General features: G+C 44.9%; 1 protein-coding gene across 2 annotated transcripts in view; it reads right to left on the reverse strand.

Moving 5' to 3' along the window:
- Window positions 1–24702, reverse strand: part of Znf608 (zinc finger protein 608) — a 110953-nt gene that overhangs the window by 45835 nt on the left and 40416 nt on the right. For both annotated transcript variants that reach the window (XM_038332001.1, XM_038332002.1), the window contains exon 3: window positions 16728–16983. In XM_038332001.1, coding sequence (XP_038187929.1) covers window positions 16728–16983 — 256 coding nt within the window. The remainder of the gene's footprint in view (window positions 1–16727; window positions 16984–24702) is intronic.

Here is a 24702-nt window from a genome sequence, read left to right on the forward strand (position 1 = left end):
TTGACATGTGGTTTGAGTAAATGAAGAGCCCTAGAAATACCAGTTTATGAAGACTCAGATCGAGCCTCCCCATCCAGCAGCCCTTGGCATGAACCCAGAGGGTATTTAAGAGTAATGCCATCAGCGTGATCTGCTAAGCGTTCTGTGTAGAGCCCTTCAAGTCTGTGATTACTCTGGCATGAAGACCTAGGATCATTACACTCCTTTGCACCCAGAACTTCGTGCATCAACAGAAGACCATGCACTCCAGCCTGCTCCATTTCACACCTGGGGGAAGCCAGGCCCGGCGCCAGAGAAAACGGCTAATGATGAAAAATTGAAAGCTCAGCCTAGTGCATGCATTTTCTCTCCCTGTGTTTCGCTCCTTGCGTGTCTCTCTGTATCTATCTCTCCTCCTCTCTGTCTTTTCTGTGTACGTCAGGCTAGCCTTAAACTCGCAATCCCCCTGCCTCATCCTTTCACATGTTGGAATTACAAGCATGTGCCACCAAACCCAGCACTGGGTTCTCGACACCTAAGCCAGTGCTCTTTTTCCAAGGTCCCTTTTAGCCATTGTGCCTTATTAATCTTCCCAAGTCCCAGGGCATGGCTGACCCACACCCTGTCACCTGAGATATGTAAAAATGCATCAGCTGTCAAAGTGAACAGGTGATCATGTCTGCAAAAGCTGGGAGGCAACGGGAAAACATTCAAAGTACATTGCTAGGCTATTTACACATATAGGTATTTATGTAACAAATGGGGACAGAGAGATGGGACTAGCCCCCACCCTGGTCTTCCAACCCCACCTTTTTTCTTTCTTTCATCTTTTTGGTTTGGGTTTTGGTTTTCTTGAGGCAGGCTAGCACACTGAAGGTGCCTTAAAATATACTGTGCGCCCAGGTTGGTGTTAAACTTGTGGCAATCCTCTGGCCTCAGGCTCTCAACTGCTGAGGTTATAGGTGTGAACCCCCACACCTTGGTTGGCCTCTCTTTTAAAACCAACTTATTATCCGTACCTTAGAGCTGTGGCAATTCTGCCACCTTAGTTTTGGCTTAGTGTTGCTGTTTGTTTCTTTGTTACTTTAATTTTTTTTCCTGTTGGTTCAGTTACTCATCTTTTCTTAAAAAGTATGAGACTAGGACTTGTCACACTTACACAAGAATAAATGAGAAAGAGAGGATTAAAGAAGGAGGGAAAGGAGTCCACGCAGTGGGAGAAAGGCTCTGGCTGCCTTGGAGCCATTGCCATGTTTCCATTTTGCACTCTAATCAATGTGATTATGCTTCCAACAGACCAGGCGCGCCTTTGACCCTTTCATCATTTTTCCTTAATGACCAGAAGGAAATACAAGAGCGAGTGACATATAACACGGAACCATAACATGTTGGGCTGCCAGAAGTCATAGCTGAAGAACACAAAATCAGGCTCCCTGACAGTCTCCTCCGCAAACTGCTCCTTCTCCTTTGCAAAAGACACCCACGATCTTACCCCAGTGTGCAACGAGGCCCACCTACCTCTTGCTGGGCTATCTGCAAGCCCCACTGATCAAGTTCAATGTAAAGGGAAGTCTGCTGATGGCTGTAGCCAGGAGAGGCAACTCTAGAGGGGAACAGCAGGCAACTCCTCGTCAGCAAACCCCAACGGGAGCTCCTGGGGTCTGGGCTCAGCTGCCAGGAGTCCAGTGTGGTACAGTTCACCCTCTCCTGGAACTCTGAGGTGGGTTAGGTGAACAAGCGGGACAAGTAGACCCCACCTCTACCCCCAAGCCATCACTAAAGCCCTGAACTTTGTGCTTCTCGGATCTTGTTTTGATGGCATAACAGGTCATAAATCCCCCATACTTTCTTCAATGAGAGAAAATAAAGATGGTGACTTTAATTCAGGCTTGAAGACTTAACAATTATATCTGACACGTGATAGGCTTTGCTGAAATCCCATTCTTAGAAAACCTGCTGCTTGCAAGAAACTGCAGGCTCAGGGGGACTGGCTCAGCTCATGATATTTATTGCAAGAAGATATTTAATCCACAAGCTAGACATAAGATGAGATCTCCTGGAAGGTATACACTTTGGGAATTCTCGAGTGACTGACTGGGGGTTTGAGGCAAGCCTCTCCGCTGAAGTCACTAAAGACTGATGTCAGTCAGCATAAATTAAAGTAGCTCACAACGTTCTCTGTCTTTGAAAATGGACCCTTTATTCTCCAAGTTCCATTAGGTTTATTTGTTCCATTATCAATTCAACACTTAAAAAAAAAAAAAGAATCCAAAAAACCCTCTGTAGCAGATACATTGCCTTCCAGTCTTCCTACCAAGCAGGGTAACTACAGGGGTTCAGCCATCGCGGCTGGTGCTTTCCAGTGAAGAGAATTCTGGGTCTGCACTTGAGTCCGCAAACATTTATTGAAAACAAGATACCTCTCATGTCGCCATATTGCTGCAGCCACCTTGGTGACAGGTTCACGGTGCTCCAAGTCAAGATGGCGGATCCTGATTCTGGCTCCACCATTGAGCATCTGTTAGGACAAGAGATTGTTCTGCTCATGGATAGGAGATGTGCAGCTCAGATGTGACTCATTTCCCACACTGTCTCCAGTAAGTTTGCTTTCATATTCTGAAAAGTGGTCGTGTCTCTTCAGGAAGTGGAGGAACATGGGAGAAGGCTGCCTTTGGTGGGTCTTGTTGAACACGTTGGCCTCCACTGCCACTCCAGGAAAGTAAGACATGTTACATGTTCTCAGCTGACTTTTTTGACTTGAGTGACTTCAAAAGTTGTCTGTCAAGAAGACATCTCCATGGCAAAAACCCAGACTTCAGGTGTCCACACGAGTCTCTGAAGAGCTGGCAGGACCCAGGCCTCCCGCCAGCCCAGGAGAACATGTGGGGCTCCCTCTCGGAGGAAAGGAGAATGGGTGGCTGTTTTGATTTTTCTTGTCGTGAAGAACAGAGCTGAAAACTACATTGGGGGTATTTTGTAAAAATATTGAGTGAATATTAAATTTAAAAAAAAACATTTCTCTCTATAAGCTAAACTGAGCTCCCATGTATCAGCCAACACCTTCACAGCCAGGAAAGTGTTTACTTGCTTTTCGACAGTTTGGAAAAACTAGCTATATTCGCCCATACGCTCAGAAGCAGAGAAGACCAATTACTTTAGTTAGGAACTAAAGGTTCTGAAAAAAAGTACTGCCAATAGTAACTTTAAGAAGATGTTCTGCTATTCTACAGAAGAGCTCTGAGAACAAGGGTCTTCCCTCCAAGGCTTGGGACCATTACAGGGGCCTGGAAAAAGTTGTAAGTTGCAGAATTTGGGGAGAACTAGGGCAAAAGAGTGTCTTCTGGAAATGACAGGCTACTAGTCTCGGGAACTTCCAGCAGCTGTGATATCCTGAACCAGACCACTATCAGATCAAGCCAGCCAACAGCCCAGTGAGGAGGGGATAGGGGACATGAACATCAATCACTACCTGTCTTGAAACCTCTGCCCCTCCCCCCCCCAAAAAAAGAAAAGAATGAGCTTTGTAGGGGAGCCTTCCACTTATGGACATGAGGCTAATTAATTATGTGGAGAGCTTGGTGCATGTGTGCTAGTTTTCTCATTGCCCTAACAAAACACCCAAAGGAAGATGCATAAATGAGATGGATTCATTTTTGACTGGCGGATTCAGGGAATTTCAGTCCATCTCAGCAAGGGAGCTCTGACAGCAACAACAACAGCGACAGCCCACGGCTCCTCACAGGAAATAGGACATTAAAACAAAACAGTGGGCAGGCACAGCCTTCAAAGTCCTGTGCCTAGTGGCTAACATCAGCCACCTGTGCCCCAAAGAGTCTGTCACACAAATGGCACCACCATCCAAGAGCCAAGTGTTCCAAGTATAAGCTTGACAGGGGGCATGGCAGATTCCAACCTTAATAATAAGGATCTCCCCAGACCAAAGGGTTTAAGGGCGCAGACACAGACACAGAGACTCAGGTGCCACCTTTCCAGCCAAAGAACGAAATGCCACAAAAGCGCCTCAGTTACTTATTGAGTTGGGAGCTTTAATTATGAAAAAGCAAATATGAGCATGCATGTGACTGCTCAATTTAGTATTCGGCTATAAGAAATTACCAAATGAGCAATCAGGGTTTTGCTTACCTCGCTGCAAGTTTTATCTGCCCCTCTCTTGAGTCTCCTGAATGCATGATGTTGGGCCCTGCTAGGTACTCTGCGATTGTGCCCACGAGCCTAATTCCTGCTATTTTCTTTGCTGAGCACAGCTATCTGGAACATATATGCTATGCCTTCTCCCACATTACGGCTTATTTTCCCTTTGCCAAGGAAATACCAGCCAAGCTTCTTTCTGAACAGGAAGTCTGGAGAAGGGCACATGGGAGTGCTTTGGTCGACATTACTGTTAAAAAGTACCCTGATAGTTCCACCTGCCAAGGGAGGAGAGATTATGAGAGGGAGTTTGGGAGCCAGGCAAAGGGACAAGGCAGGAAGGGCTTGGATGTGTCAGGGAGAAATCTGTACACTGCTTGATATGCCAAGTGACAAACTGTATATTATAAACAGGTTATGTTTCTCAAGGGGTTTCCTATGAATATGTTGTCCTTACTTCTTCCTGTCTCTGAGGAAGCAAAACTGAACAGAGAGACACTGGGAAGACAAGCCTAATTGGCTGTGATTCAGAGGAACTGGTGACTGGACTAACGTTTCCCCACTATGGGTTTGAATCTCTGCTGTTTAAAGGTCTCCTTTAGCTTCCTTCACTTTTCTTGGGGGATAGGGTACTACTAATGCCCTTCCAGACCCAAGCCAAGGCTGAAGCCAAACATTTCTATGATGGAGAGCAAAGGCCTCCACTGGGGCAGAACCCAGCGAGCCTGGAGATCAGCACAAGCTAGACATGAACTTGGAGCTGAATCCCATCTGTTATTAAAATGAAGGTGGGTCCAAAGCTGGGCAGCCTGAGTAAAGCACTTACATTTTTCCATCTGGGATGTGCACACTGGCCCAGCCCATTACAGGAAGGCGTTAAACCAGGTGTCCTAGAACATTACAAACATCTGTTTGCATAGACTTAGCAATGGGTTTCTTGAAAACTAATACTAGCACTGTAATTCCAAACATACAAAACAAACAAGCAACCCCCTTTACATAAAGATATACCATCCTATGAACTTACGTTCATTCAAAACTTGAAAGCAATGTGAATAAGCACTGGCAAATTTTAATCAAGCCATTGTATACAATATTCCATAGAATATTCCATACCCTTAGATAGGTAGAAAGTGCCTTCCTTACTGAAATAGTCTTACAGGGTAGTGTAAGCTTGAACTCATGATTCTCTTGCTCCCAGCCTCTCAAATACTGCGTTGGTAAAGGCTCCCTCCACCACTCGCAGCTTTGAAAGTGCTGTAACAACAGCAGAATATCTCACACATTCAAGAGAGTATAAGAGCCAGAGGACCAAAGTCTGCTGTAAGACTGTGTCTCCTAGAAAAGACAGAATCTAGACTCAAGACACCGTAACAATATGGCCTGCCTAAACAAGACCTGGCCCTACACCTGAACAGAGAACAGGGAGAATTAATCTTTTATTCTATTTATTAACAGAGTTTCTCTGTTTATTCCTTGTCCTGGAATTCAATCTGTAGACAAGGCTGGCCTCAATCTCACAGAGATTCACCCAACTCTGCCTGAGTGCTGGGCTTTAAGATGTATGCCACCACCACCACCACCACCTGGTTGAGACATAGTCTTTTTTAGAAAAAAAGGTTGAAAATTTTTAAAAACTAGTGATAAAATTAATAATAAAAGAAAAGATACACATATGTATTTCTGTTTTTTCAAGACAGGCTTTCTCCTCTCTGTGTAGGTCTGGCTGTTCTGGAGCTCAATCTCCAGGCCAGGCTGGCCCTAAACTCAGAGATCTGCCTGCAGCCGCCTTCTGAGTGCTGGGATTAAAGGTGGGTGCCACCATGTGCCGCTGTATGTAATGGGGAGGGAGGAGTAGAGAAGGCAACATTCATCATGACTGCATAGAACTAATAAGTGACGAGGCCAAGGCACAGGACACAAAAGTCAGTCACTCTCCTGATTCTCAGTAATAAACAAGCGGAATCTAACATTTCAAACTTAACAGTTGTCAAGATGGCTCAGCAGGTAAAGATCTTGCCACCAAGTCTGATGACCTGAATTTCAGTCGAGTCCCACACTGTGGAAGAAGAAAACTGACACCCACATGTGTGCCACGGCATGTCCACAAGCTAACCAAGTGTGAGGGCATGCATGTGCTCCAAAAAAATAAACATAAGAAACATTTTAAATGCTATTTTCATTAGTATCACAAAACATAAAACAATTCTAATTAAACATGTACAATAGCTAATAAGAAAAACTATTAAAATTTGATTAAAGCGATCCAAGAATTAAGTAAATGAAGATATCCCATTTGTAGAATTATTTGAAATAGTTAAAATGTTAATTCCTTCCACTTTATGGACAGATTCCGTGCAATATTAATCCGAAACCCAGGAAGTTACTCAGTGGACCCTGATTAACTGATTCTAACATTAACAAGAAGAGGCAAAGAGTCAAAAAAAAAAAAAAAGCCAACGCAAAACTGAAGAAGATCAAAGTATATAAAGTATATACTCTGTAGCAGTGGTTCTCAACCTTCCTAACGCTTCCGCCCTTCAATCCAGGTCCTGGCGCTATGCTGACCCCAACCATAACATTATTTTTGTTGGTACTTTATAACTGAACTTTTGGTACTGTTATGAATCATAACATAAATATCTGTTTTCCAGTGGTCTTAGGTGGCTGTGAAAGGGCCATCCAACCCCCTAAAGTGGTTGTAACACGTAGGTTGAGAACCACTGCTTTACAGTACAGCTATAATAATCAAAACTGGTTTTAGCCAGGCAGTGGTGGCGCACACCTGTAATCCCTGCGCTCGGGAGGCAGAGGCAGGTGGATCTCTGTGAGTTCAAGGCCAACCTGATCTACAAGAGCTAGTTCCAGGTCAGGCACCAACGCTACAGAGAAACCCTGTCTCAAAAAACCAAAGAAAGAAAAAATGAATAAAGTTATTCCAACATAACAGCACCCAGGCAAACACACGCATGTCAATATAGTGGACTGATTTTTGACAAAGGCACAAAGGCAACAACAGATTCAGAAAAGTTCTACAACAGCTGCACACAAAACCATCTAGGCACAAACCTCATGCCCTTCGTACCACGCATTCAAATGGACTACAGACCTCGACGGAAGCGCAAAACTGAAAAACTGAAAGATGACACAGAAGAAAATCTTGACCAAGACTTGACAAGGAGGGGGAAGGAAGAGGGAGGGGAACCACTGTGAGAAGATAAAAAGAGAGCTGCTGACTGGGAGCAAGTGTTTGCTATCTAAAATAGGCAAGGAGCTCTTCAGCTTCCATAGCAAGAAAGCAAACCGTATTTTGAATGGTCCAAACATCTTAACACACACACACACACACACACACCATCACAGATGACATACAAATGGCAAAAGTCCAGGAAGCACTGCCTTAAACTCCTCAGGGAAATTCACCTAAAACAAGGCACTCATTCCAGGGGCCAAACTTCAGAATGTGAGAGCATTAAAGGCTAGCGGGTGCAGAGTCATAAGACCTTTTATTCATTGCTAGTGGGAATGCAAAAAATGGCTCAGCCACTTTGCGAAAGCAGTTTGACATCTGTTTTCATGAACATTTTATCAAATATTTGCCCAGATCCATAAAAAGTGCATCTTGTATATGAGCTCAACTATTCTTTTGAAGGCATAGGAAAATGCTAAACCTATGGGAAGCAAAAAGCAAAACAGTTTAGTGGGACTATGTAAAACCGAAAAGCTTCCTCATAGCAAAGGAAACGTTTATGGGGGGTGGGGGTGGGGGTGCAGGCTGTGTGTGTGTGTGGGGGGGGATTGCAGCTGTGAGCCTACATCGGACCAGCAAAGGAAGAACCTTCCAATCAGCCACAGAAACCTCTGCTATGTCAATTCTTCATATCTCAAAATCATCTCAGACTTGAGCAGACATTTCTCCAAAAGGCATGAACAAATGGCCAACAAGTACATGAAAAGATGCTCAATACACGAACCATCCAGAAAATGTAAATCAAACCACGATGAGATGCCATCTGATGCCTGCCTGCCTGCCTGCCTGCCTGCCTGCTTGCCTGCCTGCCTGCCTGCCTGCCAGAACGGTAACCATTATATAGAAAACAAAACACTGTATTCTCTTTTGGATACTTACCCCCAAAAATTGAAATCAGGATCTTACGATGAGTTTTGGACCCCCTTTTTGTTCCTTTTGCTGTCAAGATGTGGAAATAATGTCTCTTGATGAAAAGTGGATAAAGAAAATGTGGTGTGTGTGTGTGTGTGTGTGTGTGTGTGTGTGAGAGAGAGAGAGAGAGAGAGAGAGAGAGAGGATATTTATTACACAAGTCTGAAAGAGAAGTGAGTCCTGCCATGTGTGATAGCATGGATGACTCTGAGCATTGAGGCTAGGTGTAATAATCTTGAGAAATGATTCTATTCTAGAGACTCTTATGCTACGTTCTACCTATAGCTAACAATCTTAAAAAGCTAAGAAAGTTAACTGATACACTAAGGGTCACCTGAGTAGCGATTACAGATTATTTTGTTACATATTTTTCTTTATTCCCACATGGCCCTACATGAACCCATCCAGAATCCATACAGGGACACTTTGTAGTCGGAAAACAAAAGCCATTTTGAAGATAATAATGAATATATAAATCATTGCACTTGTTTGCTTATTTTGCAAGTGCAGTTTGTGTGTATGGGGGGATGGACGTGCCATGACTTGAATATGGAGGTCGGAGCACAACCCTGGGGAGTCAGTTCTCTTCTTTTCTCATGTGGGTCTTGGGTATAAAACTCTGGCCTTTACGATGGGAGGCAAGTGCCCCTATCCTCTGAATTATGCCATCATCCCTGAATGAATAATTCTGATTATGCTTTCTTTTTGTTCTGATTAGTTAAATACTAGCAAGGTGAGAAGTTAAATTACTTGTAAAATATGATTTTTCAATAGATTTCTTAAAATCAACAGTAAAGGGAGGGAGTGGGAATTTGGATTAGTATTTTTTAAGTAATAAAAAATGGAAAAAATCAACAATAAAGTATTTCTAGAGCTATCTTTCATTGTCTAAAGCAAACATAATTCTATAAAAATAGCATATCCGGGCTCTGAAGATCCACTACTCCCACTCACCCAGGTATTTAGCCTGTATCTCTTTGTTCCATGAATCCATCCAACAGTCAACAAATATGTACGCCTGGGCGTGTTCTATGCCAGGCATAGAGGACAATGGAAGAGCAGCTGAGTCACACTGAAGCCGCTCTCAGGATAGTGGGGCTGGAAAGGACAGTGGGCATCCACCAACCCAGCTGAAGATTGAGGACCACTGCCAAACCAGACTCACAAACTACAAAGAACTTCCTTCACACTTCAAATAAAACCTACAGTTACCACACTGCATTGGCTCCCTCTTTCCGCCCAGCCATTTGGGAAACGCATGAGAACTCTGACAGAAGGAGAGCAGAAATCCAGAAAGCAGGGTATTGTGGAGACTAAAGTCTCCAGGTCAGTTCAAATTTAGACTCCACTTGCCAGGGGAGCCACCTGGCACAGGTGACCCGAGTCCTGTGTCTCTATTAAAACAGAGGTGGAGACAGCGAGCTTGCTTTGGTTTCAGTGAAATCAGTGCCTAATAAACACTTAGACACAAAGAAAGTGCTTATCAAATCAACCCTTTGTCTTATCCCAAACCCCACATTCTTACCCATAAACCAGCAAAAAATCAGGAGCAAAAATGAAAAAATCGCTTCAGGAGGACAAATTTGGAGTGATGAAGAACCTTTTGAAATTAATTGTAATGATGACTGTCTAACTCTAGATGCAGTGAGAAATCTATGGATCGTATACTTTCAATGGACAGATTGCATGTTAAGTAAATTATAATTCAATAAAGCTATGAAAATTATTTTAAAAATCAATGAAATGCTTCAATTGATGTGTCTAGATGGGTCACTAGCTATTCTTTGCAAATAATGAGATCATTTCCGTATTGTAGTTATAAATGTTCTGTTCAAAGTCACTGTAACATCAAGACTCATGAAATTTCTTTATAAATTCCTCCATTCAGGAGAAAAAAAAGTATGTCAGTTACAGACGCATGCACACGCACACACACTCATGCATACACTTGTGCATGCTTTCATCTTTTCTCACATCTAAGTCCAAAGAAAAATTTACTTTTGAATGCTTGAAGTTCTGTGTTCAAATATAGAAGTTTATCTTTGTGATAAAGTAACAAAAAAGGTTTTTAAATGTCTTTATAAAGTGAGTTCAAGGCTTCTGCTCCATACTTAACACCTGATGTCATCACCACAGGATAAATACAGATAGCCAAAATTTAAACATTTGTCTAAAACCATGATGCTGAGTCCTACTTGAAAGGAGCATGTTACTCACGCTGATAAGAGGAAAAGAGACGGTATTGGTTTTCCAACAGAACACACAGTACCAACCCCTCATTGCACCCACAGTTTGCACATGTTACTTCATCAGAAAAGTGTGCGTGCGCATCGCTGGGTTCTGGTATTACAATTCTTTGTGTGTTTTGTTGTTGTTGTTTTTCGAGACAGGGTTTCTCTTTGTAGCCCTGGCTGTCCTGGAACTCACGCTGTAGACCAAGCTGGCCTCGAACTCACAGAGATCCACCTGCGTCTGCCTCCCAAGTGGTGGGATTAAAGGTATGAGCCACCATGCCTGGTTTCCATTTTTTTCCCCTAATTTAAAGAGGTTGCACCATCACTGTGGTTCACAGCTGAAACTCCAGCTACTTAGCAAGCTGAAGCAGGAGGATGGCTTGTTCCTAGGACAATTTAGTAAAACTCTCTCAAAAGCAAAACAAAACCACAACCCTGCTCTCAGAAGAGGGAGGTAGCTAAAGTGGTTGTGTTCGGCGAACACTAGCATTGGCTTTCGAGTTGCATTTTCCCTTCCATGTCAATGTGCGCTCTTGAGGACGCACCCTTCGCTCTGCTCTGCCACCAGTGATGGTGGCTGTGAGGGACCAATCAGCACTCTCATTGGCAGCCTCCTGGAGGGGAGGTAAAAAAGATTACTGAACAGTTCATGCCAGTGCACACAGTGGTGCCAATTATAATTTGTAGTTCTTTCAGCCCCTCAACACCTCTGTGGGGAGTTGGAGAGGACCAAGGCTAGACCCTTTTCCTTACCCACAGAGTAATTAAACAATTATTTATTTCCGGCAAACATGTGAACTGACATGCCTCAACTGAGCACTGGTCCCGAGCTCCAGCCACCATTTATCTCATTTGCTGGGGCTGCACGGTCACTAGTGATGGGAGAGGACAATGAAGCATGCGAGTCAGCAATGTCGTTCCACGCCCCTGAGGTTCACAGTCAAATTTACACCAACACAGCTCTCACAACAGTTCCTCACTCAGCGAAGCACCGCACAGAAAACGGGGCAGAAGCCTAGATTAGTGCGTAATCTCTTCTCAAATTAATCAGAAGTTTAAAAGAAATGTTCTGTTTGAAGTACTGGGGTCAGGAAGTAAATACGGCAGAATGGGAATCATACTGCTGTATTTTAGGCTAGCTTCAATGATGCAGAGCATTTGCCGTTCAGTGAGTTAGCCTGAAACTGCTTACATTGCACATTTACGACTTTGGAAATCCAAGAGAAACAGAATTTAAGAACATCTCTAGTGGTTCTTAAAAAAAGAGTCATTTATTTCTCCAATTAATTACCTTTTAAACCCATCATTTCCTAAATCTTCGTCTGTTTTCTTTTTTTTCCCCTTTTCTTCCTTTTTTTTTGTTTTTTTTTTTCACTTGGAAACCAAAGGCACAGAACACCAGGTAAAGAAGTTTCTTTATGGCGTTCCTCCCGCCAGTGTGATTCTGTCTCATTACAATCATACTCACTGTGCCACTGGCGTTCCACTGTCTCCTAGGAAATCCCCCATTGATGATCTAAGCAAGGTTTATCTGCTTGCTTATTTGTAGACAGGGTCTCCCTGGAGCCCAAGCTGGCCTCAAGCTCACATTTGTTCTGTCTCCTGAGTGCTGGAGTTACAAGTGAGATCCATTTTCTCCAGGATATATGCTACATTAACATCACTATTGGTTTCTGGCCTATTTCAAAATTAATTCAGCAGAAACGACAAAGGAATAAACCTATTGTGCCTGGCTCATTTGAAAACTCAACGGTAAGGTACCTCCCACTGTATTAGGAAGAGTGGTATCAGTCGGTTGTTCATGAAGACTGCCACTCAAATCCTTTGTGGTTCATCTGGATGGATGCTCAAGGCTCCCCCCTCCCCCCACTAGCAGCTGAACAACTATGCTCCCCTGCCATACTTCAGCATCTTGGTAGATCTTATCAACTGTCGGGTAAAGACCAATGTCCCGGTCCATTTTACTCTTGGGAACTTGAGACAATGAAATACATGGGACGTCCTTAAAGAGAAACGAGCAAGGAACATGCAGAGGACCTAGTGTCCTTTCTCCTCTTTTTCTCTCCTCTACCTGTCTTTCTTCCCTGCCCCTCCCATCACCTCTGGAATATTAAAATACCAGTGGCAGATCATCCACCAAACCAGACCAATGCACAAATCCATGCCAACTCAGTGCCTAGGGTGGTACCTGGGCACCTGATGGTTCTAAAACCCATCCCGTCTCGAGTGACTTAATAGCACAGCACTGAGAACACACGCTCTGTTTTTCTGTGGGTGTTTGAGGCCATCACTGGCAAATGCCAGTTTTCCTTTCTCTAAGTAACTTTACTCGGTTAGCAATCAGGATCCTAAAGGGGAGGAGAATGGCAGCTACAAGCATGGACAGTGGGCACACACGAATCAAGTCTTTTCTCTCCTATGCGGCCACCCACCAAAAAAAGACCCAATAAGAAACATAACTGAGGGGATGGAGAGTTGGTTCAACGGTCAAGAATGCAATTCCCACCACACCCTGTGCCCTGTAACCCCAGCTCTAGGGATCCAAACCCTCTTCTGGCTTCCCCGGCCACACCTGTGCTCATGGGCACACACCCAGAGAGGCACTCCTGTACAGAAAACTAAGAATAAATAACAATTGTTGAAACCCCCACCTCAATAAAATGCAAAAGAAAACACAGTCGAGACACCTACAGCCAAGCTCAACACATGCGTTTACACACAGCGCTGGATTCACCGATTATTTCCCCATTTTTGTTTTAAGCACATATTTTCAAACAAACTCTTTTACTTTAGATGTGTGTGTCCCAAAAGCCATGGGTAAAATGTAATGGAAATTCCCCCCACATCTGTGAGTAATCTCGTACAATTCATCATGGCTCCTAAACACTCACCTCAAAGGAGAAAGATCAGACTAGGGTAAGCAAACATCCACATGGAGTAATCGTTTCTCTCTCCTATTAAGCATATTCTGAAGCTGGCTAATTTTTTCCAGAAGCAACCAGACTATTAACACTTCATTCCTGAGCACAACTAGGTTCTCGAACAACCAGAAATTCACTACGGGTAGTGACCAGAGGTGCAAAGACGGTCTAAAGGAAGCTGACACTAAAGAGGGCTTCCTAGAACACGAGGTCACTAAGTGTGTAACCTAACGACAAGTTCCGGTCTCACTGTGGCTCCCACCCTCCACGAGGTTGCAGGAATATCCAAGGACCCCTGGAGACCAGAACTATGGATTCTTGAAACTCTAGGGTCTGAAAACACAGGCGTATACAACCTCCACACGTGTGACTGCAGCATCAAATAAAATCTGGGAAAAACACCACCCGTTAGGGCAGCACTGGAGGATCTGACTCAACTCAGTTTAAAGGCACCTGACAACTTTATAAGCGTGGGGACAAGCAGGTCTTTCTTTAGTGAACATCATAGGACAAATTATTAGAGCTTGCTTTGCCCTCCCCTTCCCTCAAAACCGTCCGCTTTTGAGCTCTGCAAAATAATTGGCTCCAAATGTCTTTGCTCTGTGTCTTTTTTTATTTTTCCTGAAAAGAAGTTAATAGTCAATTGAGTTTAATTTTTAAATTGGTGCCAAGGCCTTAAGCACACAGTACCAAGAAAAAAATTAAAAAGTAAATGCCTCTTTCTTGAAAATGGGTGTGTATTAAATCCATGTCTTAGGACCCAGGCCTTCATAAAGATGGGTTCTTTAATTCTACAGAGGTCAGAAATTCAGCTTATTCAGCAGGAACAACCCTATGAATGGCTCTGGCTCCTTAAGGCAGCACAGTGAACAGCAGCACCCACCATGTCCTGGCACACGTGGGGCGCCAAGGAGCCTGGTCGGCTACTCTGCCTTTCTTCTACAGCTATGAGTCAGTGCAGAGACACCCATAGATACTCCTGGGTGGAAACCCAGAAAACCAATTTTATCAAAATCTGGAAAGGACCAGGCATGGCGGCACATGCTCAGAACCCCAACAGTCAGAAGGCAGAGGCAGGGGGATCATGAGTTCGGTGTCAGTACAGAGAGAAACTCTGGCCCAAAAAAGACTGTTTGCTTGTTTGTTTGAAATCAAAAACCATCTTTTAAAGGCTAGGGTGGCAGTGGTAAGGCTTTATTTCTATATTATCAAAACACTATCTTTAAGCTCTTTAAACATAGGGCCAGAGTATCAGAATTCTACTTTAATTCATGTACTGCTTTGGCTTTTAATCGCAACCCCTCAACTCCCCTGCTCTAAATTATCCACTTTAATTAGAGGCCAAGGTTAAAAGTCAAAACTAAACAGACTTCTAGGCAAACTGAAAAATAACCCAAACTGTCCCGGAAAGCTATGGCTAATTTTCTAACAGCTACCACCCAGCCAGGTGACAGGGCAGGAAGGCTGCCCTACTCCACACTTACATAAATAAGATCATGACAAGCAATGAGCCCATTAGGAAACAGGAAGACAATGCCTCACTTTAAAGAGTGAATTTTCCAGGAAATCTCCATTTCGAGTTTGTGGAAGTCACCCCCTATTTTCTCCATATCTTTTTCCCCCTTGTTGCTGAAAATCTTTATGTAACTAACTAACTGTGATGTTGCTAATGTCTTGATTCACTGTCTACAAAAGAGGGGTTGACCTGAGCCCCTTCTTCACTACTCCTGCTCTATAGGAAGAACCCTAGGGGGGAAAACTGGAAACCTGGGGGATGTGGGGGTCCTGAGCAAACAGGCAGGATGAGGAGAGCTTCTATCTGCTCTCACACCATTCTCCAAGCCCCGCATTCTCGGAGGATTGGGCTAATCGGCTTTCCAGAATGGTGACAAACCCAAACTAAACCTTCAAAGATGCTTAGTTTTAGGAGAAGATTGAAAAAATAAAAAAGTCAAATAAAATTTTAGGATCATCACTTCCACTTAAACAAGAACTAAGCCAGGAGCGGCTGTTTTTAACTTCCTTTTACTGTATAACTGATTGTTTTTCTTCATTATTGGCATCAGCTGCAATCCTTGTTTTGAATAATTAAGAAACAGACCACACAAGAATGCATATAATGTTATAGAATCCAATGATTTCTCCAATGATCTGTTTTTTTTTCCCCTTGAAACAACCAGAAATAAAATATTTTTTATGCCCACCAATAAACCCCTCACAGTGGCACACCCAAGCTTCCCTGGCATGTATCCTACCCTTTGATTTTACATGAGGATGCAAAATCAAACTTCCCCCTTAACAAGTCCACCTGACGACTCAGTCTCCGCCCACCGTTGTCAATCTCAGTCTTGTACCGACTCTTCTCACAGATGCCCAGATATATGCAGCTGCCATCCACCTCCATTACGCTGAAGGGAGAGAGGCTCCCATGCTCACTGTCTACTGCGCCTCTTCAAACAACTAATGTGTTCCCTCCTTCAACACCCTCTTCTCGCTGTACACAGAGCAGACTGCTCTCGGTCTCTGGGAGGTGCTTCTCAGTATCTTCTGGCTTGTTAGTGATGCATGCCACTTGAAACACTCCACACACCATGTGCTATGAGACATGGCAAACTGATTTGGACCCACTATCTGCATGGCCAGTACTATGACTTACATTCCCAATGGCGATGATAGATGGAGCTGAGTATCCCGGGCAGTGTTTCCCTAGTGACTAAAGAGCCACACTTGCCAAACGGCTTGCTGAGTTAAGGGGCAGGAAAGGGCCTGTCTGGGGATGTAGAAGAAATGACAGGCTCAACTGGGCCTTAAACCTTTGACCTTAACTTCATTAGCTCTGAGCACCAACCAGCCTCAGCTCCATCATGACAATGGCCCTGGCTCCACAAGGAGCACCGTTACATTCATAAGGTAGGTAGATGTAGAAGACTCCACAGAAACAGACGAACTGGCTGGCGCACCACAAATAAAATGAACTTTAGCTCCGCCTCCTTGATACCTGATTGGAGAAAGCTGCTCCTGACCTTGCTTCTCACAGAACCTCCTTGTGAGCCCTCGGGAAGGAGAAGCATTTTTAGGCTCTGACATATCTTTAAGGTAAAAGCGGCCAGGAACACGACGATTAAGCATATTATTTTAAACCAAGTCAGAGCACCTACCAAATCACTACTACCTTTCTGTCCTCTCAAACCACAAGGCAAATAAATCCCCCTCACAAATGGACAGAGATACACCATGGAGAAGAGGGCAGAGGGAGATAAAATAAAAATAAATGATATTTACCTTCTTCTGTTTCATGCCACACGATCCCTTCCAAATTGACACTGGTCCCAGGTTCACAGGGCCCAAGACACTCTGGCTCTGTCACTACTCCAACTTCACACGTATTGACCCCCACGGACCGAGTCCGAACCAAAAGCTGCTCGACTGGCGCTGCAATATTGGATGAAGATGGGGAAAAGTAGGAGGGCAGAATCTGAGGTGCGAGACCGCTGGCAATCGGCGGCGGTGGTGCCGGCACTGTAAACAGGGGGTCAACCTGAAAGACAGACAGGCTTACTGCAGGGGTGATGCATTCTGGGAATTCGCTGTAATGCAATCTTCTTACATGGCTTCTAGAACAGATCATCATTCTACATTCCATTTGCAATTACCATAGGCTCTGAGTGCTTTCGTGGGTGCCAAAATATAAGCAGAACAGAATTGAGCGGTTCGTGTTTTCAAGTCCAAGAAGGTGAAGACCGGAGTGCTCGCTTCCCGAATGAGAAGCAGGCCTTCTAAATTCACCAACGGGACCATCTTTTAGTCTCCGGAGACGTGAATGAAATTGTGTTGTAAAATTAACACTATTTCCCACTCATACAGAAACCTCATTTTCAAAATGATAACATTGTCTAAGGGAGAAACTGATAAACACTAATAAACAACAATATCTGTGGTATTGGATATTTAAATAAAGGAGATGGACTACAATTGTTCTCCGAGTACTTTACAACCCATAATGAATTAAATCACTACTAAAATATATTAACTTATTCTGCCGAATGTATAAAATTTATAACTTGATTATACACACTAAAGCACGTAAACTGAATATTAGCCTGTGTTAAGAATCAATTCCTAATTAAGTGTTCGAGCGTAAAGTTTAGCAGGAATTCATAAAGAGGATAAATAAATGTGTGTGCCTGCATCCACACAACCTGAGCTTCCCCACCCACAAAGCCTTCGATGAGTCATCTTATCAAGACGACTGAGGAGCTCAATCAAGGTTTGGTAGCCCCCCCACAACACACACCCTAATCCAAAGAAATGGATACCACAGCCAAGTACAAGGCCTTGAGGTGCAAGAAAATCCCTTTTGCATCCCTAACCCCAGAAAGACAGCCAAGGTGCTCTGCCCAAGTTGAGAGGCCCGACTGTGATGAAACCAGAGCCCACAAACGTCCTAGACAGATCGCCAGCCATTCATGTGGCTCACTTAACTATTGGCTAGGACTGTTACTGAGCAGCACAGATCTGACCTTGGAAACAGGTCGTTGGCTGTGAAAAAGACTCAGAGGAACACACCTGTGTGCTAGGACTCCAGGTGCCCCATGCACCGCATGCAGACAGGGCCTCAGTTCAAGGGACAGCATCTCGGGCTCATTATCCGCCGGGTAGACAGTGAATGTTAAGAAGGATCCACAGACGGTTGACCTAGTAAAACTTGATCTCATCTGCTGTGCATACATCCCTTGCTTCATCAAGTCCCTTTGAGGCTTTTGGCTACAGATTTAATATTATAGTCTTTGTTGCTTAGAGAAGAAAAAAACCTAATAAAATAAGTATTTCAATAGGGTCAGAAGAGGAGCTGTGCTCCTTGAACTGGGGAGGCAGTCATCTGTGTGGTCTCCTGGATGAACTGACCAGGATCCTCTACAATTGCATTCCACCTAAAATGATAAACTGACATTCACTTGCCTGAGCGATTCTAGAGGCCAGAGAGCAGCCCTCCACCCATCTGCATGGTAAAGAAACTTAATTTCCTGCTCTCAAAGCTGCCATAAAACTTCTTTTGCACCATACTTTTTTATTGTTCTGACCGCAGAGTCCCAGAAAGAAAAGCCCCCCCACCCCCACGGCAGGACCAAGTCCCCAGAAGGTGATTTATGCCTTCGCAGAACATAGCAGAGCGTGAATCAAAGTTCCCACCCAACGCTCCTGTTTAAAAATGGGGGCTGACAGATAAGGGAAGAAAAGTAAGGAGGCGGTGGCAGGGAGGAGAGACAGGCTCAATCCTAACCACAGCTTTTATTGCAGCTAAAGACCTGTGTGAGGTAAGAAGAATTGCTCTCCGAAATTAAAAACCATGAGATGATGCTAGGTGATAAGAAGCTAACGGGACAAAGCGGAACCGTTTTCTGAAAATAGCGTCAGGTGGCCTGATCCACAGCCCACATTAATGCTGAGAACAAAGACAGCTTGAGTTGATGTATAAGAAAATGGACCAAAATAAAAGAAGTGAGGAGTCAAGAGAGCAGGGATGCAGCTCTGGGAGGTGAGGATTGGACAGAGAATGAATGGGACCTTTCTGGATGCAGCATGCGTTCACACTAGGCTTCTGGCTCCTGGCCTGACACAGTCCTAGTCCTTCCACCTCTCTAAGGCCCACTTTCCCCAGCTGGGAAATAGATCCTTCAGCCTCCTAATACTGCCTCCTAATACTGTTTATTTCACCTGTTTCGGCACTGAATCCCCATTTCAACCCAGTCCCACTTATAGACAGACCGATCGATAATACACCCCATATTTGTGATACTTATGTAAATTTTTTAAAAGTCAAGTTTTTGTTGTGGGGTTGCTGCTGCTGCTGCTGGGGCCAGACCTAGGGCTGGAGCAGGCTCAACTCACGCTCTATCACTGTTCATATTTGTGAAAAATTTGGGTGTCCTGAGAGCAAAGGCCTCCAAATAAGCTGGCATGGTTGTTTCCTTGAACACAGTCCAAATGTCATGATCTAAGCTGAGTCAGTGATAATGTAGAAACCTCATCCAACAGTTTTCAAATAAGAAAATGAAGAAATAAGAAAATAAGAGACTTTGACTATAAATATGAACCTACCCATAAGATAATAATAGTCTAAAGCCTTTAACACTGGGTATCTCAAATATTCAGATCTTTGATTGTCAAAGTGAAGTCTTCTCTCACTTTTCCTATAATTCTGGTTTTTCTTCTGAAACTCAAAACTCCTGTTTCCAGAAGAACTAGCCCTTACCCTACCCTGCATTCTCCTCCACTGCCCTCTGAGTCCTGCGGAGGTGGGACACAGAGACCACCCACGTGGCCTCCAGCAGCCCCTCCTCCCTAGAGGTCACCAAATGGAAGGAGGGTTTTCGGGGGCGGGAGTTACAGCCACTCGCGGAGTGTTTTACTTGGCAGATATGCTATTTTTAAAAGCATTCCTCTTATTTACCAATCCTTAAGAGCTTAGAGAAGAATCTGAATTTCCATTAGCGCGAATAATGATTGGAGAGCTTGCTTCACGAGTCCACTCTCCTCGTCAGTCACACGAAGCTCTCTGTCTGTGCCTCGAGCCTCTGCTTGAGACTGTCACAGAGCGCTCCAGCAGAAAGCCGTCTAGACCAACCCACCCAATTCTAGGGGAGCTTGTGTCCCATTTATTGTGCAAGAACAAAAAGCTAGCACCAGGGGAGAAGAGGAGAGCACACTGCAGTAGGAAATTCCCAAGAGAATCACCTATCACGGCAGGTTAAAATGGAGAGGAATATTCAGAGACCATGGCTAGTATTTCCAGCTAGGTAATGTCCCAGTGGAACCGTCTCTCTGAAAAGATTTATGTTCTCTCGTGGGCATTATGGTGTTACACACCAAGCACACCTACCACACAGAAAGCAGGGTCTTAAAAGATATTCCACAGTTAATTTCATGTTTGTTGCAGCAGGGGCTCCAAAAACAGAATAGTCTGGCTTCGATCTGAGGACTCCCCTTCTTCCATCTCCCTAGCGTTGGGATTTCAGGCCTTCACTGCCACACCAGGACTCAGTAGTGATCAAGTCCGCGATGCCCTGATTTCTCGGGTCACTGATCCACACTGAAGCCATAATTTCTTCAGTCAGTGAAGTCTGTTGATGCAGACGTTGGTAACAGTCCTGCCTGTTGGGAGGCAGCAGCTTCTGAGCAGGGCAGCTGGGGCGGGTGGGATCCAGAGTTTTGTGAGCAAGGAGACCAGGGTTCAAGTCCTGCCTCTACCAGTTCATGTTCAGGGGACTCCGAGCCAATGACGGAACATCAGAATCAGAATCTAAGAAAGGGGGGTGGTAATAACCATCGCCCCCACTGGGGTGCAGGGAAGACTGAGATGACCCATGTAAAAAGAGGTGCTCAGCTCAGTGTACAGCTCAGTCCACACTGGCTTAAGGGGCTGGCGAGTCCCCAGTCTAATATTCCAGCTCTCTAAACCGAGCACACAGCCTTACAAGGCTGCTTTCTACATGCTACTATATTTAACATAAATCTGTAATCCCCTCCAGATGCATGGCTAAGTGCAGTGAAAGTATAAGAAAAGGGGGCTTAACCCGGAGAAGCTCAGCCTGGGGAAATACGGCTGTCTCCCACCGACACCTGGCAGTAGCCTGCTGGCGCGATCCACCCCCACTTACAGTTTCATGGCAAAGAGGAGAGCACCCCAGAGGTCCTGGTGCGTTCTCAATTACTCCAGGATCTCTCTTCCTCATCTCCAGTTTCCCCTCTTTTCCTCACAGGGCCTCGCCCAAAGTACTTCTGCTCACCTCAAACCCCTCCACACTCACAATGGAACTACTTCATCTGTTAAACTCTGTGCAACCTGCTCCGAAAAAGAATGCACCCCAATACCCTGGGTCCCAAGGCTGCAAGCTGCATCAAAGGAATCAATCAGCACTAATTAAACAATCACAAATAGATCGAAACGGCAACTTCAATTGTAGAGCTGCATTCAAGGGAAGAGGGCAAACGGCTGGACTTTAATGGTCACAGGGCGGCACAGACAAAGGTCTTTAGAGCTGGAATCCTAGCTTGGCCATCCACTATGGGACTTCAGGCACTTGATCTCTGTGTGACTCTGTCTTCATCTGAAGAAAAACAGAAATAGCACCTAGCTAATGGGACGTGGAGTCATACAGGCAACCTGAGTTCAGGGCGCAGGGCAGAGTAACACTCACTAAGTAGGAGCTAGTCCAACCATTAATATCATTACCATCGTTGCAAATATATCTCAGACCTGAATGAAAGGAAATTGATGGGTGGTTTGGTCCTGTGAGGCCAAAGGTTAGGCTTGACTACGTTCAACAGCAATTCAAGTGAGACAACTCTGCATGGCTTCCTAGAGGAAGAAACATACTCCTAATCAGATGGTCCTCATTTAAAACTCACTGTATTAATAACGAGAATTAAAGATCGGAACAAAAGTACTGGCAGTTTCAGCTAGGGTTCCTTTGTCAACGCTCTTGTCTGTCATCTTGATAGGATACTGATGTAACCTAACAGAGGCCAAAATAGGAAAGCAGCCATCTTCCAGTTGGGGGAAGGGAAAGGAGAAAAAAAAAAGCCTCGTAAGTCTAACAGCTGGTGGTGGCAGCCTGTCAAACTGAGGAAAGTTAATGTCAAGAACAGACGCGCCGCAGTCTCTCACTGTTATTTTTGCATGATTATTCCCAGGTGTTGGTGCACGCTGTGCAGTAGCCTGGCTATTTATCACGCCAGAGAGCCTAAGAGCAGGGGGCGGGGGAGCTGAGAGGGCGGAGGGAGGCGGGGAACAGAAGGTTATTTACACAGATAGCGGCACTTAGTGTGTGTAATCAGAGGTGGGGGAGGGGAGGGGACGACGGCTCTGCAGAGGTCCTGGTAATATTTTCTCTCTTCACCTTATTTCAAGGGCTTCCTGAGTGCTGATGAGCCAGGAAGGCTCCGAGGCTGAAGTGCCGAGGGTGGCTGCTTTCCATCATCCAGCATTTGCCTGTTTCAGCCGGGGAGGGTCTACAGTGCCAGGAAGCCCGAAGCTAAACCAGAGGGGTCTCCCGGGCACGAATGAGGGGCACTGCCGCAGACACTCTAGACCAACAAAGACGCATCCACGTGGCTCTGCTGCAGGAGGCAGCCGGGGCTGCCAGGAGGAAAGCCCGGGGCTGCATACAGGGGAGCCTCCTCACTGCAGAGCCCACCCCCACCCGGATTGGCCTGCATCAGGGCTGAACCCTGACAGGGCGAAGTGCCCTGTGTTCCTTCCATCTGTTCTCACAAATCTCCACACGAGTCCTGTCGTTAACCCCTCAATCCTGGGATTCTCAGACTGCCAACTGCCAGAGGCAGTAGGAGTGTGGTGTTTCATTTCGCACAGAGTCAATGTTTTGATTCTCTGAGCATGCTGGGGCATGGGTACTTAAGGCTCACATTTTCTTCAGATCCTAGCATTTGGCTGTTTTATTAGATTGCCCAGTCACCTCTTAATTTTAAAAGCATTAGGTAGAAGACCGCTCTGCTGTAAGTGGAAATCCCTGCCTTTTGGAGGTGACCAATGCCTGCTGATGGCAGAAAATCTGGGCTATGCATCTGCTTGACGTCACTGTTTCCTTAACAGAGTGGGGTCGGTTTAAAAACATGTTCCTTAGACACTGATACTCTCGCCAAAATTAACTACGCTTGAGTTTCCATCCCAGGGAACAAACCAGAACAGATCCAACTTTGGTCATTATTCTTAGTTAGGCCTCTCCTAAATGTGGTAGACACTTCTGAGAGCCAGGATCAAAGCAATTTATGCTCTGGAGCTTGCAGTGCAAAAAATAAAGGAGGGGTGGAGGGGACAAACTCATGCTAATGATTTAAGGGTCCAGTTCTATTCTAACTTGGAGGCTCAACCACTTTACAGAAACAGAACAAGATCCCAAAGCAGGGGCAACTTATTCAAGGATCTAAAATTCAAGACCAAAGCCCAGCCTGCACAAGGCTTTCGACTTGTTTGTACAGAGTTCACACCCTGAGCTACTGTTTAACACACACAGTGTTTAGGGATTAGAACAGTTTTCAAACAGACATCAGAGGCAGGATTACACTGTGCACTCTTTTTTTTTTTTTTTTCATTTAATGTTCACAAAATTGTGAGGAGATGAGAGCGACCTTGAAGGGTCTCTAAGAGTGGGTGGCCAAGCCAGAATTTGAACCAACCTAGGTCAACCAAAAGTAGCCTCATCTAAATGTAAAACAGAGCGTGAGATAGAGAGAAAGCCTCCTTCGAAGGGAATTTCTGAGCCTGTTTTTCTGTACACAGGAAGCTACACACCTGAAGCTCTTTTAATGCCTACAGTTTAAAACTCTCCCAAATACTGTGACCCCCTCCAGAACCCCTCCCTCACCCCCAGGCAGAGATGACTCAGCAGTTAGGAGCACTCTGTACCTGAGTTCCAATTCCCCAAGCCCAGGAAAAGAATTTGGGCATGGTTGAGCACACACCTGTAAATCCTGTGGTAGAGAAGTGGGTGGTGGCAGAGAAAAAAGATAGCTGGGGCTTTCTGGATATTATACCAGCTCGGTTCTGTAAGAGACTGTGTGTCAATAGAGTAATGCTGAGAGCCCTCAGGGGGTATGCAGAAACACACACACACACACACACACACACACACACACACACACGTACATTACCTCTGCAGTAGAGCATGTGTGAAACCCTAGGCATTGAGAGAGAGAAACAGCCACCTGAAACCACAGCTGAGATGCTGCCAAAGTCTAGCCATGACCATGGCTCTGCTCCCCTGGGGCCAAGAAGACTGCTTCTATTTCCAGCCAAGACAAACAGAAGGCTGGACACACAGAATGCTAACAATCTAGGCTCTGCCTAATGCTGCTTCGGGGGAAGGGTGTCACTAGCCATCAGGAATAACCTCAGAGGTGGCCCTATGTGCAAGCACATGTAGAAAATATGCTTAAACAACAGCATGGCTTTCAGCTTCCTTGTCTAGCCTTGGCTGTTTTCCAAGCACCATCAAAGGTCTGAGTGTGTACAGACAGTGTAATTACACCACTCAGCCCAATGCTTTCAATTTTGTTTTGTTTTGTTTTGTTCTGAAGCTAAACTAAATCTCCTCTCAAAGATGCTCACTGTAGAATTTCATAGGGATCTGGGCCTCAAGAACCCTTCCAGCACACCCTATCAGTTGTCACGTACTTAGCCTCGCTTGTGCTCCCGGAAAGACTGCTGCCCCACCGCTGAGCCACAGGCAATCTGTTC

Source organism: Arvicola amphibius, chromosome 5 (assembly GCF_903992535.2).
Source record: "Arvicola amphibius chromosome 5, mArvAmp1.2, whole genome shotgun sequence".
Classification (NCBI taxonomy): domain Eukaryota; kingdom Metazoa; phylum Chordata; class Mammalia; order Rodentia; family Cricetidae; genus Arvicola; species Arvicola amphibius.